Source organism: Pseudophryne corroboree, chromosome 2 (genome assembly GCF_028390025.1).
Source record: "Pseudophryne corroboree isolate aPseCor3 chromosome 2, aPseCor3.hap2, whole genome shotgun sequence".
Taxonomy (NCBI): Eukaryota; Metazoa; Chordata; class Amphibia; order Anura; family Myobatrachidae; genus Pseudophryne; species Pseudophryne corroboree.
Genome location: NC_086445.1, coordinates 910,926,665 through 910,943,987, shown reverse-complemented (window position 1 = coordinate 910,943,987; position 17,323 = coordinate 910,926,665). Strand labels below are relative to the sequence as shown.

Below are 17,323 nucleotides of genomic sequence, written 5' to 3'. Positions count from 1 at the left end.
TTCAGGATCCGGTGTTCAACCGCCATGCCGTCAAACGCAGCCGCGGTAAGTCTTGGAACAGACAGGGCCCCTGCTGCAGCAGGTCCTGTCTGAGCGGTAGAGGCCATGGGTCCTCTGACATTTCTTGAAGTTCCGGATACCACGCTCTTCTTGGCCAATCCGGAACAATGAGTATAGTTCTTACTCCTCTTCTCCTTATTATCCTCAGTACCTTTGGTATGAGAGGAAGAGGAGGGAACACATAAACCGATCGGTACACCCACGGTGTTACCAGAGCGTCCACAGCTATCGCCTGCGGGTCTCTTGACCTGGCGCAATATTTTTCTAGCTTTTTGTTTAGGCGGGACGCCATCATGTCCACCTGTGGTTTTTCCCACTGGTTTACAATCATTTGAAAGACTTCTGGATGAAGTCCCCACTCTCCCGCGCGAAGGTCGTGCCTGCTGAGGAAGTCTGCTTCCCAGTTGTCCACTCCCGGAATGAACACTGCTGACAGTGCTAACACGTGATTTTCCGCCCATCGGAGAATCCTTGTGGCTTCTGCCATTGCCGTCCTGCTTCTCGTGCCGCCCTGTCGATTTACATGGGCGACCGCCGTGATGTTGTCTGACTGGATCAGTACCGGCTGGTTTTGAAGCAGGGGTTTTGCCTGACTTAAGGCATTGTAAATGGCCCTTAGTTCCAGAATATTTATGTGCAGGGAAGTCTCCTGACTTGACCATAGTCCTTGGAAGTTTCTTCCCTGTGTGACTGCTCCCCAGCCTCGAAGGCTGGCATCCGTGGTCACCAGGACCCAGTCCTGTATGCCGAATCTGCGGCCCTCTTGAAGATGAGCACTCTGCAGCCACCACAGCAGAGACACCCTTGTCCTTGGAGACAGGGTTATCAGACGATGCATCTGAAGATGCGATCCGGACCACTTGTCCAACAGGTCCCACTGAAAGGTTCTTGCATGAAACCTGCCGAATGGAATCGCTTCGTAGGAAGCTACCATTTTTCCCAGGATCCGCGTGCAGTGATGCACCGACACCTGTTTTGGTTTTAGGAGGCCTCTGACTAGAGATGACAGCTCCTTGGCCTTCTCCTCCGGGAGAAACACTTTTCTCTGTTCTGTGTCCAGAACCATCCCTAGGAACAGCAGGCGTGTCGTAGGGACCAGCTGTGACTTTGGAATGTTTAGAATCCAGCCGTGCTGTTGTAGCACTTCCCGAGATAGTGCTACCCCTACCAACAACTGCTCTCTGGACCTCGCCTTTATCAGGAGATCGTCCAAGTACGGGATAATTAAAACTCCCTTCCTTCGAAGGAGTATCATCATTTCGGCCATTACCTTGGTAAAGACCCTCGGAGCAGTGGAGAGACCGAACGGCAACGTCTGGAATTGGTAATGACAATCTTGTACCACAAACCTGAGGTACTCCTGGTGAGGATGGTAAATGAGGACATGTAGGTAAGCATCCTTGATGTCCAGAGATACCATGTAATCTCCCTCGTCCAGGCTCGCAATAACCGCCCTGAGCGATTCCATCTTGAACTTGAATTTTTTGATATATGTGTTAAAGGATTTCAAATTTAAAATGGGTCTCACCGAACCGTCCGGTTTCGGTACCACAAACATTGTGGAATAGTAACCCCTTCCTTGTTGAAGTAGGGGCACCTTTACTATCACTTGTTGTGAATACAGCTTTTGAATTGCCTGTAACACTGCCTCCCTGCCTGAGGGAGTGGTTGGCAAGGCAGATTTGAGGAAACGGCGGGGGGGAGACGTCTCGAATTCCAGTTTGTACCCCTGAGATACTATTTGAAGGATCAAGGGATCCACCCGTGAGCGAGCCCACTGCTTGCTGAAATGCTTGAGACGGGCCCCCACCGTACCTGGCTCTGCCTGTGGAGCCCCAGCGTCATGCTGTGGACTTAGAGGAAGCGGGGGAGGACTTTTGCTCCTGGGAACTGGCTGTATGCTGCAGCTTTTTCCCTCTACCTCTGCCTCTGGGCAGAAAGGACGCGCCTTTAACCCGCTTGCCCCTATTGGGCCGAAAGGACTGTACCTGATAATACGGTGCTTTCTTTGGTTGTGAGGGAACATGGGGCAAAAATGTAGACTTCCCAGCTGTTGCTGTGGAAACGAGGTCCGAGAGACCATCCCCGAACAATTCCTCACCCTTATAAGGCAGAACTTCCATGTGTCGTTTGGAATCTGCATCACCTGTCCACTTCCGAGTCCATAACCCTCTCCTGGCAGAAATGGACATTGCACTAATTTTGGATGCCAGCCGGCAAATATCCCTCTGTGCATCCCTCATGTATAAAAGTGCGTCTTTTATATGCTCTACGTTCAGCAAAATAGTGTCCCTGTCTAGGGTATCTATATTTTCTGACAGGGAATCTGACCACGCAGCAGCAGCGCTGCACATCCAGGCTGAAGCTATAGCCGGTCTCAGTATCACACCTGTGTGTGTATATATAGATTTCAGGATAGCCTCCTGCTTTCTATCAGCAGATTCCTTCAGGGCGGCCGTATCCTGAGACGGCAGTGCCACCTTTTTTGATAAGCGTGTGAGCGCTTTATCCACCCTAGGGGATGTTTCCCAGCGTGACCTATCCTCTGGCGGGAAAGGGTACGCCATTAGTAACCTCTTAAAAATTACCATCTTTTTATCAGGGGAAGCCCACGCTTCTTCACACACTTCATTTAACTCTTCAGATGGAGGAAAAGCTACTGGTAGTTTTTTCTCTCCAAACATTATACCCTTTTTTGTGGTACCGGGGGTAACATCAGAAATGTGCAACACATTTTTCATTGCCTCAATCATGTAACGTGTGGCCCTACTGGAAGTTACATTAGTCTCTTCGTCGTCGACACTGGAGTCAGTATCCGTGTCGACATCTGTGTCAACCATCTGAGGTAGCGGGCGTTTTAGAGCCCCTGATGGTTTTTGAGACGCCTGGGCAGGCACAGGCTGAGAAGCCGGCTGTCCCACATTAGGTATGTCGTCAAACCTTTTATGTAGGGAGTCGACACTATCATGTAATTCCTTCCACAGCACCATCCACTCAGGTGTCGACCCCGCAGGGGGTGACATCACATTTACAGGCATCTGCTCCGCCTCCACATAAGCCTCCTCATCAAACATGTCGACACAGCCGTACCGACACACCGCAAACACACAGGGAATGCTCTGACAGAGGACAGGACCCCACAAAGCCCTTTGGGGAGACAGAGAGAGAGTATGCCAGCACACACCAGAGCGCTATATAACACTGGGATCCCACTATCAATGAGTGTTTTCCCTATAGTTGCTTTTTTATATATATATATATATATATATATATATCTATACTGCGCCTAAATTTAGTGCCCCCCCTCTCTTTTTTACCCTTCTGTAGTTTCTCAGACTGCAGGGGAGAGCCAGGGAGCTTCCTTCCAGCGGAACTGTGAGGGAAAAATGGCGCCAGTGTGCTGAGGGAGAAGCCCCGCCCCCTTTTCGGCAGACTTTCTCCCGCTTTTTCTGTGATACTGGCAGGGGTAATTTTACATCTATATAGCCTCTGGGACTATATATGATGTATATTTTGCCAGCCAAGGTGTTATCTATTGCCCTCAGGGCGCCCCCCCCCCCAGCGCCCTGCACCCATCAGTGACCGAAGTATGAGGTGTACATGAGGAGCAATGGCGCACAGCTGCAGTGCTGTGCGCTACCTTGGTGAAGACTGAAGTCTTCTGCCGCCGATTTTCCGGACCTTCTTCGTGCTTCTGGCTCTGTAAGGGGGACGGCGGCGCGGCTCCGGGAACGAACACCAAGGTCGGGTCCTGCGGTCGATCCCTCTGGAGCTAATGGTGTCCAGTAGCCTAAGAAGCCCAAACTACCACCTGTTAGGTAGGTTCGCTTCTTCTCCCCTTAGTCCCTCGCTGCAGTGAGTCTGTTGCCAGCAGATCTCACTGAAAATAAAAAACCTAAATATACTTTCTTTCTAGGTGCTCAGGAGAGCCCCTAGTGTGCATCCAGCTCGGCCGGGCACAAGAATCTAACTGAGGTCTGGAGGAGGGTCTTAGTGGGAGGAGCCAGTGCACACCAGTAGTCTAAAAGCTTTCTTTGTAGTTGTGCCCAGTCTCCTGCGGAGCCGCTAATCCCCATGGTCCTTACGGAGTCCCCAGCATCCACTTAGGACGTTAGAGAAATAACACCTGACGCACCAAGCCCCCTCAGGTTATAGAATATAGGGATAGCAAGTTGAGTGAAAGACACGAGATGGACACCACTCAGCTATCAATGCACACACAAATAGTCACAGTTTGTACAATGCAGAGGTTATTACAGACAATAATACTGCACTGGACTAGCTTACACAGCTATATAGTCAATAGATATAACACTACACAGTAAGAAACTGGATGTATATCACAGGGTAATTGTACTATAAACCCCTGACTAAATGCACTCTTTCTTACTAACACTGACTAAAAAGGTAGGTAGAATACTTAAGTGTCATGTAAAGTCACAGCGCTGACAACCAGGCGGCTTTACATAGGAGGATTTGCCCAAGCAGTCCCAGGAACAGTGAGCTGAGGAGTAATGGCGCCGCAGACACTGACAGGGAGTGAGGAAAAGACAGAAATGCAGCTCCAGGGCGGGAACACTTGCTGGAAATGGTGCCCTGGGGCTGGGGGAGGGGCTTCAGGTCTAAGCCTTATCCCCCTTGCTGGCAAAACCACCGGGTACTGTGGGCGATATTAAAATCTGTTTTAAGAGAAAACCTGATCTGCGCCCATGCCCTGGTGATCTAGTGGGATCGCCTGTATCCACAGTGTCCACCGCCAGCGCGCGCTGCCCGCCTCCCACTGACCATGCCGGATCGCGATAAAGACCGGGTCCCGCGAGCGGGACCCACTTACCACCTCCCGAAGCGCGGCCACACGATCCTAGAGAGCCCCAGCCGTGTGTGCCTAACGTGAAGTAAACCGAAGCCTCCGCTGTAGGTACCCGGCAACCAGGGCTTGGGAGTGTACAGCGCCGCTGGGGAGAGCTGGAGCTGCAGCAGAGAATGTCAGAAGACATTTTCCCCTGCTGCTGCCCTTGAAGTCTTCGCTTTTTACCTCATAAAAAGCTTTTCTTAGGGCTGCCTGGAGCAGCCCCTCTGTTAAGTGCCTGCTTACTGCAGCACCAACTGACAAAACTGAGCTCCTGTGCTGGGAGGCGGGGTAATAGAGGAGGCGGCGCTGTGCATTCTGTGAACAGTCAAAGCTTTGAGCCTGTTGGTGCCTCGGATCAAGATCCTACTCTACACCCCATTGTTCAGACTTGTGGAGCCCAGTGTACCCCGCAGCAGAAAAATAAATCAAGGAAAGAAAGAGAGGTTGCTTAGGCGCAACCTCCATAATCATGCCTGATTGTTTGGCACCAAACTTAAACTGGTCAAATAGGCTGAGGTGGCGGGGTATAAGGGATGGGGTGCCTGCGCTGCTGGGAAGGAAAAATGAACTGTTTGGTGCCCAGGCTCTGCTGCTCTACTCTTTACCCAGGGTGATCCCAGTGTCCTCCATGACTTAAAGAAGAAAGCGCTCAGACAGACGTGCCGCCCACTGAAACAGCAGATTCATGATTTTAAACAGGAAGGCCATCTTAGTTATACTGGGCATTACAGTATACATCAAGATGAACAGAGCCAGACAATTAGGAAAAGTAAGAAAGGGAAAAAGCATAATAAGCAAGTATCAGATACCTGAAGCCCTGGTTTCCGGGGGTCAATGAAACGAAGCATTGAGTCAGAACTTCCAAAAGTCACACTGCAATATGGAGGCGGCATGGTGGCCACAGCTGTTATGGGCACTTTAGTATCGCCAGCCTCATAGGTCCGAATGGTTTTACCTATCAAAAGCAAAAACAAATGTGTGTATCATGTAACTGCATTAATAGAAAATATATAAGGTTGGGTAGATTTCATTTTTTACTGATTTATATGGATTAGAATATAAGAACTACACTATGATCTAAAAATGTCAACATGTACACATCCTTTTTCCAATTAATATTTTAAAGTAAAAAATATGCTACCTAAACTTCTTAATGGCAGACCAGTACCAGATGCATTCTACGGCTCTGCATAGGGTACTGCCTAGATTTATGTTACTGGTGTATTTTAATGTGACGGGCTGCTATACCTGCTCTCCTATAGACTGGACAACACTATTCCCTGGAAAATAAAACTACGTTATACAAGATAACAAAATGTATTGAAAATGCTTCCAATGAACGGACCATATTTAGCTTAAAAATCGACAACTCCAGCTCTAGGGATTTTTTTTATTAATTTGGTCATCTGCCCGATGTAGAGGAACTAGGTGCCGGCATAATGCTTCTGACTTTCATGCCAAAGCTGGGCATTTGAATACAGTGGGTACTGTGTTCTGTATGCTCTATGCCAAGAAGGAGGAGCACAAAGGGAACAATGTAAAAAAGCACACAGTAGTGACAGGTTCTCATTAATTTCTTCATTGTGTAAATTTAAACAGTGGTTCAGAAGTTCAGAAAAGAACAAATGCCACACTATTCCACTAGATGGCAGAACAGGAATTCTGTTAGAACATTCCATGTTGGAAACATATCACAATACTGTAATGAAGTCACATTTGCAATTATAAGGGTTAACAATTGTTTACACCAAGTACAATATTTGATAACAACATTACAGTAAATTCAGAAAAGATGAAAAGGAAAATAAGATTTTACTTACCGATAAATCTATTTCTCGTAGTCCGTAGTGGATGCTGGGGACTCCGTCAGGACCATGGGGAATAGCGGCTCCGCAGGAGACAGGGCACAAAAGCAAGCTTTTAGGATCACATGGTGTGTACTGGCTCCTCCCCCTATGACCCTCCTCCAAGCCTCAGTTAGGTACTGTGCCCGGACGAGCGTACACAATAAGGAAGGATCTTGAATCCCGGGTAAGACCCAAACCAGCCACACCAATCACACCGTACAACTTGTGATCTGAACCCAGTTAACAGTATGATAACAACGAAGTAGCCTCTAAAAAAGATGGCTCACAACAATAATAACCCGATTTTTGTAACAATAACTATGTACAAGTAATGCAGACAATCCGCACTTGGGATGGGCGCCCAGCATCCACTACGGACTACGAGAAATAGATTTATCGGTAAGTAAAATCTTATTTTCTCTAACGTCCTAGTGGATGCTGGGGACTCCGTCAGGACCATGGGGATTATACCAAAGCTCCCAAACGGGCGGGAGAGTGCGGGTGACTCTGCAGCACCGAATGAGAGAACTCCAGGTCCTCCTCAGCCAGGGTATCAAATTTGTAGAATTTTACAAACGTGTTCCCCCTGACCACGTAGCTGCTCGGCAAAATTTTAAAGCCGAGACCCCCTCGGGCATCCGCCCAAGATGAGCCCACCTTCCTTGTGGAATGGGCATTGACAGATTTTGGCTGTGGCAGGCCTGCCACAGACTGTGCAAGCTGAATTGTACTACAAATCCAACGAGCAATAGTCTGCTTAGAAGCAGGAGCACCCATCTTTTGGGGTGCATACAATATAAACAGCAAGTCAGACTTTCTGACTCCAGCCGTCCTGGAAATATATATATATATATATATATATATATATATATATATCTATTTTTAGGGCCCCGACAACGTCTAGCAACTTGGAGTCCTCCAAGTCCCTAGTAGCCGCAGGCACCACAATATGTTGTTTCAGGCGAAACGCTGACACCACCTTAGGAAGAAACTGGGGACGAGTCCGCAGTTCTGCCCTGTCCGAATGGAAAAACAAATATGAGCTTTTTTTTTTAAGACAAAGCCCCCAATTCTGACAATCGCCTGGCCGAGGCCAGGGCCACAACATGGTCCCTTTCCATGTGAGATATTTCAAATCCACAGATTTGATCGGTTCAAACCAATATGATTTGAGGAATCCCAACACTACGTTGAGATCCCACGGTGCCACTGGAGGCACACAAGGGGCTGTATATGCAATACTCCCTTGACAAACGTCTGGACTTCAGGAATTGAAGCCAATTTTTTCTGGAAGAAAATCTACAGGGCCAAAACTTGAACCTTAATGGACCCAATTTGAGGCTCATAGACACTCCTGTTTTCAGGAAGTGCAGAAATCGACCTAGTTGAAATTTTTTCGTGGGGCCTTCCTGGCCTCACCCACGCAACATATTTTCACCACATGTGGTGATAACGTTGTGCGGTCACCTCCTTCCTGGCTTTGACCAGGGTAGGTATGACCTCTTCCGGAATGCCTTTTCCCTTAGGATCCAGCGTTCAACCGCCATGCCGTCAAACGCAGTCGCGGTAAGTCTTGGAACAGACAAGGTCCCTGCTGGAGCAGGTCCTTTCTTAGAGGCAGATGCCACGGTTCCTCTTGGAACAGACATGGTTCTTGCTGAAAGCAAATCCCATCTTAGCTCCCGAGGCCATTAGTCCTCTGTGAGCATCTCTTGAAGTTCCGGGTACCAAGTCCCTCTTGGCCAATCCGGAGCCACGAGTATAGTTCTTACTCCTCTACGTCTTATAATTCTCAATACCTTGGTTATGAGAAGCAGAAGAGGGAACACATACACCGACTGTTACACCCACGGTGTTACCAGGACGTCCACAGCTATCGCCTGAAGGTCTCGTGACCTGGCGCAATACCTGTCCCGTTTTTTGTTCGGGCGGGACGCCATCATTTCCACCTTTGGTCTTTCCCAACGGTTCACAATCATGCGGAAAACTTCCCGATGAAGTTCCCACTCTCCCGGGTGGAGGTCGTGCCTGCTGAGGAAGTCTGCTTCCCAGTCGTCCACTCCCGGAATGAACACTGCTGACAGTGCTATCACATGATTTTCCGTCTAGCGAAAAATCCTTGCAGTTTTGACCACTGCCCTCCTGCTTCTTGTGCCGCCCTATCCGTTTACGTGGGCGACTGCCGTGATGTTATCCCACTGGATCAATACCGGCTGACCTTGAAGCAGAGGCCTTGCTAAGCTTATAGCATTACAAATTTGCTCTTAGCTCCAGTATATTTATGTGGAGAGAATTCTCCAGACTTGATCACACTCCCTGGAAATTTTTTTCCCTGTGTGACTGCTCCCCAGCCTCTCAGGCTGGCCTCCGTGGATACCAGCATCCAATCCTGAATGCCGAATCTGTGGCCCTCTAGAAGATGAGCACTCTGTAATCACCACAGGAGAGACACCCTTGTCCTTGGATATAGGGTTATCCGCTGATGCATCTGAAGATGCGATCCGGACCATTTGTCCAGCAGATCCCACTGAAGAGTTCTTGCGTGAAATCTGCCGAATGGAAGCGCTTCGTAATAAGCCACCATTTTTTACCAGGACTCTTGTGCAATGATGCACTGACACTTTTCCTGATTTTAGGAGGATCCCGATTAGCTCGGATAACTCCCTGGCTTTCTCCTCTGGGAGAAACACCCTTTTCCTGGACTGTGTCCAGAATCATCCCTAGGACCAGCAGACGTGTCGTCGGAACAACTGCGGTTTTGGAATATTTAGAATCCACCCGTGCTGTCGTAGAACTACTTGAGATAGTGCTACTCCGACCTCCAACTGTTCTCTGGACCTTGTTCTTATCAGGAGGTCGTCCATTTTCTTTGAAGACGAATCCTCATTTCGGTCATTACCTTGGTAAAGACCCGGGGTGCCTTGGACACTCCAACGGCATCGTCTGACACTGATAGTGACATTTCTGTACCACGAACCTGAGGTACCCTTGGTGAGAAAAGCAAATTTTGGGACATGGAGGTAAGCATCCCTGATGTCCCGGGACACCATATAGTCCCCTTGTTCCCAGTTCGCTATCACTGCTCTGAGTGACTCCATCTGGATTTGAACCCTTGTAAGTGTTCAAATTTTTCAGATTTAGAATCGGTCTCACCTAGCCTTCTGGCTTCAGTACCACCCTATAGTGTGGAACAATACCCCTTTCCTTGTTGTAGGAGGGGTAATTTTATTATCACCTGCTGGGAATACAGCTTGTGAATTGTTTTCAATACTGCCTCCCTGTCGGAGGGGGACATTGGTACAGCAGACTACAGGAACCTGCGAGGGGGGAAACGCCTCGACATTCCAATCTGTGCCCCTTTGATACTACTTGTAGGATCCAGGGGTCCTGTACGGTCCCAGCGTCATGCTGAGAACTTAGTAGAAGCGGTGGAGGGCTTCTGTTACTGGGAATGGGCTGCCTGCTGCAGTCTTCTTCCCTTTCCTCTATCCCTGGGCAGATATCTTATAGGGACGAAAAGACTGAGGCTGAAAAGACGGTGTCTTTTTCTGCAGAGATGTGACTTAGGGTAAAAAACGGTGGATCTTCCAGCAGTTGCCGTGGCCACCAGGTCCCATGGACCGACCCCAAATAACTCCTCCCCTTTTATACGGCAATACATCTTTGTGCCGTTTGGAATCTGCATCCCCTGACCACTGTCGTGTCCATAAACATCTTCTTGCAGATATGGACATCGCATTTACTCTTGATGCCAGAGTGCAAATATCCCTCTGCGCATCTCGTATATATAGAAATGCATCCTTTAAATGCTCTATAGTCAATAAAATACTGTCCCTGTCAAGGGTATCAATATTTTTAGTCAGGGAATCCGACCAAGCCACCTCAGCTCTGCACATCCAGGCTGAGGCGATCGCTGGTCACAGTATAACACCAGCATGTGTGTGTATACTTTTTTGGATATTTTTCTGATAAGCATGTGAGCGCCTTATCCACCCTGAGGGGTGTTTCCCAATGCGCCTTAACTTCTGGCGGGAAAGGGTATACCGCCAATAATTTTCTATCGGGGGAAACCCACGCATCATCACACACTTCATTTAATTTATCTGATTCAGGAAAAACTACAGGTAGTTTTTTCACCTCACACATAATACCCTTCTTTGTGGTACTTGGAGTATCAGAAATATGTAACACCTCCTTCATTGCCCTTAACGTGTGGCCCTAAAGGAAAATACGTTTGTTTCTTCACCGTCGACACTGAAATCAGTGTCCGTGTCTGGGTCTATGTCGACCGACTGAGGTAAATGGGCGTTTTTACAAGCCCCTGACGGTGTCTGAGACGCCTGGACCGGTACTAATTTGTTCGCCGGCCGTCTCATGTCGTCAACCCACTTGCAGCGTGTTGACATTATCACGTAATTCCATAAGTAAGCCATCCATTCCGGTGTCGACTCCCTAGAGAGTGACATCACCATTACAGGCAATTTGCTCCGCCTCCTCACCAACATTTTCCTCATACATGTCGACACACACGTACCGACATACAGCACACACATAGGGAATGCTCTGATAGAGGACAGGACCCACTAGCCCTTTGGGGAGACAGAGGGAGAGTTTGCCAGCACACACCAAAATGCTATAATTATACAGGGACAACCCTTATATAAGTGTTCCTCCCATATAGCATTTAATATATATATGTATATCGCCAAATCAGTGCCCCCCCTCTCTGTTTTAACCCTGTTTCTGTAGTGCAGTGCAGGGGAGAGCCTGGGAGCCTTCCCCTCAGCCTTTCTGTGAGGGAAAATGGCGCTGTGTGCTGAGGAGAATAGGCCCCGCCCCCTTTTCGGCGGGCTTCTTCTCCGGAGATTGTGAAGTCTGGCAGGGGTTAAATACATCCATATAGCCTCAAGGGCTATATGTGATGTATTTTTCGCCATACAGGTATTCTACATTGCTGCCAGGGCGCCCCCCCCCGCGCCCTGCACCCTCCGTGATTGCTGTGGGAAGTGTGCTGACAGACAATGGCGCACAGCTGCAGTGCTGTGCGCTACCTGAGGAAGACTGAAAAGTCTTCTGCCGCCTGGTTCCGGACCTCTTCAATCTTCAGCATCTGCAAGGGGGTCGGCGGCGCGGCTCCGGGACGAACCCCAGGGCGAGACCTGTGTTCCGACTCCCTCTGAAGCTAATGGTGTCCAGTAGCCTAAGAATCCAATCCATCCTGCACGCAGGTGAGTTGAAATTCTCTCCCCTAAGTCCCTCGATGCAGTGAGCCTGTTGCCAGCAGGACTCACTGAAAATAAAGAACCTAAAAACTTTTTCTAAGCAACTCTTTAAGAGAGCCACCTAGATTGCACCCTTCTCGGACGGGCACAAAAACCTAACTGAGGCTTGGAGGAGGGTCATAGGGGGAGGAGCCAGTACACACCATGTGATCCTAAAAGCTTGCTTTTGTGCCCCGTCTCCTGCGGAGCCGCTATTCCCCATGGTCCTGACGGAGTCCCCAGCATCCACTAGGACGTTAGAGAAAATAGTTACATAAGCATACAACTTCTGCTTTTACCAACATTAACGTGCATCTTAAGGCCCATACACACTTGACGATAAAATGAGCGACGTTGTTCATTTCAGCCCTCATCAACGACGTCGCTCATTATATCGTCAAGTGTGTATGCATCAGACGACCACCAATGCGCGGCCCCGCGGGACGTTAACGACCCTCGCTTATCTGTGGAGCATGTATGCTCAATTTCCACTATGGTCGTTACCGACCAGAGACGTCGTTGAATGTGTATGGTGTGAACGACCAACGACCAAGCCACTGTTCACCAGCCCTGTTCCCAGCTCATTATTTTAATAAACTGTTCAGCTTGGATGCTTCAACGATGAATGGTCTTTGGTAGTGTGTATGCTCATGTCGTTTGCTCAGCTGTTCAAGGGAAGTTCAAGGGAAGTCGTTAACGATGTGTGCATCGTCAAGTGTGTATGGGCCATTACACATAGTGTTCTAAACTAATGTATCAAAACACTAAAAACCAATATAGGAGACAATGGAGCCTATCAACACAACAGGAACCAATACAGACGACAATACAGCCTATCAATACACTAGGAACCAATACCGTCGACAATACAGCCTATCAATACAACAGAAACCAATACTGATGACAATACAGCCTATCAATACAGTAGGAACCAATACCGATGACAATACAGCCTATCAACACAGTAGGAACCAATACAGACGACAATACTGCCTATCAATACAACAGGAACCAATACCGACGACAATGCAGCCTATCAATACAGTAGGAACCAATACCGACGACAATGCAGCCTATCAATACTACAGGAACGAATACCGACGACAATACAGCCTATCAATACAGTAGGAACCAGTACCGACGACAATACAGCCTATCAATACACTAGGAACCAACACCGACAACAATACAGCCTATCAATACAACAGGAACCAATACCGACGACAATACAGCCTATCAATACAGTAGGAACCAATACCGACGACAATACAGCCTATCAATACACTAGGAACCAACACCGACAACAATACAGCCTATCAACACAACAGGAACCAATACCGACAACAATACAGCCTATCAATACAGTAGGAACCAATACCGTCGACAATGCAGCCTATCAATATACTATGAATCAATGGGCATGGATCATTAGGTCGACAGTCACTAGGTCAACCCCCTGTGGTCGACATGGTCACTAGGTCAACAGCGAAAAGGTAGATATCTGAAAAGGTCAACAGGTACAACAGGTCGACAAAGTAAAAAGGTCAACATGGAAATGGCTGACATTTTTATTTTTCGCTGTCATTTTGTATGGTTAACCACACATGACCCCAATTAGTGTACCGCTTTGCTCACCATGCTTTGACCAAGGACTGTGGATGTGCCTTTCCATTTGGAAGATTATTAATATATGCAGCACACTCTAGCCACTTCCAAGTACGGACCTCACTATAGTTCTTTGATTTTATATAATTATTTTTTCAAGATTTTTTTATTTATATTTTTCAGGAATATATATATTTTTTTTATCCTAGTATGTCTTGTGTTGTTTACCGGTATTAGGTCCAGCATTATAGATTACATACAATCAGTTATGACTCTTAATAAACAGTATTTACTGTATATGTGACTACCAAAGTAGCCAATCTATATCTTTCTTTATACTTATATTGAAGGTTATGCGCTCAGATAGTCTTTCTTTGTGTACCATTTGATATCTTAGGAAAAAATAGGGAATCACCCTAACCCTTTTCTACCTCAGGAAGCACAGTCTACAACCACATACACTATCTAAAAGTTAAAATGCACCTGTAACATCCTTTAAGGGCCAGTAATAAAACAAATAAGTGTAATGTGTACCTAGATATATGTGTATTGCGTGATCGCATCAATGAAATACGTTTTCCAGAATATGTTCCCTCTATGGTGCGAGGCAGTGCACCATACAGTATGAAGCGTGAAATGGGGGGTAAGTTACTTGTGTAAATTATGGCATGGCAACTGAATTCACTTTTGTTAGAGGATGAGCCCTCATGGGTCAAACCCAAAAATAAAGTCAAATACAAGCCTAGATATACAGCTATATTTCTAGCCAAGGTATATGAAAAGTCACCTTTTTAATGCATGTACAGGCGTGTCCTCACACCTAGCCTCAATATGCCAAGTGATGTGAGACCCCTGGCACGAGTAAACCGAGAGGTTGTATGTGATTATGCTTGCGGCGGGTGTCTTTTTTATAACTTTTTACCCAAAAAGTAATTTTAGTTGTTTTGATGCGACTAGGATGCACCAGGAGACTGAAGATTAATCTGATTATATACAGTATCTGTGCCCGTCCGAGTCTGTATATGAAGCACAATGGAACTTGGTGTGGAAAAAATCCACAGGTGCTGCATTGCAGCACTTCATATACAGATTCAGACTCGCAGAGATATACAAGTGTTGCATATCAAATGAATCAGCACACTTCCCTGGTGCATCCTAGTTGCTTTGCATTGATACAGACACCCGGCGTTAGCAGAATCGCACTGATCAGGCACTCTGTTTGGAGCGACTGCAGCAATAGTGTAATGAGGACACATCTGTATGTACAAGTTTAGGGGAGTTGTCAAGTTATAGTACATGTAATGAAGAGTATATTTTGAAGAACAATAATCTAGGCACACCCCAAAATAGAGGCATCTGAAACATATATGCTGCATGTAAAGTACTATATGATCTTTGGATAGCACACAAAAAGTGACTGTCACAATTTTTAGCCACCATAATAAATTCCACATATTTCAAAATTTAGAATGTATATTACCAGGCCAGCACCAAATAACCAATTCAAGCTTTTGTCCATACCTGTGAATTGGTCCCATATGCAAACCCCTCCATCACAGCTCACTATTTGCTGCACCGACTCCAGCTGACCCACGTAAAACACGGTTTTCTTGTGCTCGGTGTAGGTGAGACGTGACTCGATTTCCCTGGTGCCATCGCCAGAATTATACAAAGGCCACAAGCGGACAGTTTTGTCCTTACTGCCACTAAGAAAGAAATCTTCACCACTTAGAGGTTTAATGCATTTTATTGCGCCAGTGTGGCCTACGAAACTTTGCAGCTTGATCTGGTGGAAGTAAAAGTGAGGTTCCTGTTGGCTCACACCAATCTCATGCTGCCAATATGCCAGCCAGTTACCACACAGTCCGTGGGCACTCTTTTGCAGGTCCTGTTTAAACATATTATCGTCAGAATGGAAGTTTTCCAAAATAGGTATGCGGAATGAGGACCTTGGTGTTGGCTGGTGGTTTTCTTTCGGCACTTGAATTCGGTTGCCAACCATGACACTTCCAAAAGTGCCTGACTGAGTGTCTTCCCCAGAGTTGTGAAAAGGAGAATTTATTCTTCCTCTGTACTCAAACTGTTGCGCTCGGCTATCAATTTCCTTCGGAATTACTGCTTCTTGGTAGACCATTGTTAATTTCCATATTAACTCATTGTTTGGAACCAGTTGACCAATGCCATCACCTAAGAACAAAAACCTTATTTTCCTTTATAATGTAATGGATATTTTATAAATAAAGACAAATATATTTTACTGCCATACTACTAGTTTGCCACATGGTATCTACTTTCACTACTATCGCAAGAGCTTGTTCAGTTGTGAGAAATTGAAGACCTCTAGTTTGCCAATTAACAAGCTGACATGCAGTTACAGACAGAATTAGGCTATACGCTGCGCAGGAGGTACAACATTCCGGTTACTAAATTACCTGGAGATAACGGCCATCCCTAAGATGCTGACTTACTGACACTGCTTTCCTCGTCTACCTCACTGAACATTCTAAGCTCAGGTGCTTGCAGGCAGGGAAGATGCAACACGAAGCAGCTGTTTGAGAGCAAGTATGTGTCTATATTCACATACGCCATGTAGATTATAGATAGATTATATATATAATATACACATTATACACAAGTGTAGCAGTATAAACTCCTGGAAATTTGGTGAATTTTGATCAGAGATAGGCAGAAAAGATAAACAGTACCTTACCTGCCATAGACTTTTTACTCCAGAGTTTTGACTATAAAAATGATTACAATAATAAAAATAGGATTTTAATTACCTGCCGGTAAATCCTTTTCTCGTAGTCCGTAGAGGATGCTGGGGTCCATAGTACCATGGGGTATAGACGGGTCCACCAGGAGCAATTGGCACTTTAAGAGTTTAATAGTGTGGGCTGGCTCCTCCCTCTATCCCCCTCCCACCAGACTCAGTCTAGAAATTGTGCCCGAGGAGACGACATACTTAGAGAGAAGGAATTACACATAGTGGCGAGATTCATACCAGCTCACACAACCAACAAATCCGGCCAACATGCCGGAAACTGCAGCAACATCTGAAACATTACTGAACAGTAAATAACGCAGAACTTACCTAGGAACCAGGTAGTACTGAACTATAAACCAATGCAGGAAAACGAAGCGCTGGGCGGGCCCCCAGCATCCTCTACAGACTACGAGAAAAGGATTTACCGGCAGGTAATTAAAATAGGGATTTTTGCTACTTACCGTAAAATCTCTTTCTCTGATTCCATCTGGGGGACGCTGCGCTGTTACTTGTGGGTTAGAGTGTGTGGATGGGAGTTTGGCACAGAACCTATCAAAACTAACTCCTCCCCCCCTCTAACCCCTCCCATCTCCAGCCTACCACCAGATCACCTCAGTTAACGTTTAGCAAAGCCGGAGGAGATGAGATAGAACCTGACCAAGGAAACCAGACAAAAATACGGGAGGGATCGCAGCGTCCCCCAGATGGAATCAGAGAAAGAGATTTTACGGTAAGTAGCAAAAATCCCTATTTCTCTTTCATCCATCTGGGGGACGCTGCGCTGTTACTTGTGGGATTTCCCAAAGCAAGCTAATTAGAGGAGGGAGACGTGGACGGCATAGCCGTCCGTAAAATCTGACGCCCAACAGAGGCAGACTCCAAACCAAAAGTATGAAAACGGTAGAACTTTGTGAAGGTATGCACGGAAGAC

At 46.8% G+C, this 17,323-nt stretch overlaps 1 protein-coding gene across 3 annotated transcripts in view; it reads right to left on the bottom strand.

Moving 5' to 3' along the window:
- Positions 1 to 17,323, bottom strand: part of WDR81 (WD repeat domain 81) — a 200,902-nt gene that overhangs the window by 74,818 nt on the left and 108,761 nt on the right. For all 3 annotated transcript variants that reach the window (XM_063956105.1, XM_063956106.1, XM_063956107.1), the window contains 2 exons: positions 15,147 to 15,812; positions 5,722 to 5,867 (listed from right to left, as the gene is read on the bottom strand). In XM_063956105.1, coding sequence (XP_063812175.1) covers positions 5,722 to 5,867; positions 15,147 to 15,812 — 812 coding nt within the window. The remainder of the gene's footprint in view (positions 1 to 5,721; positions 5,868 to 15,146; positions 15,813 to 17,323) is intronic.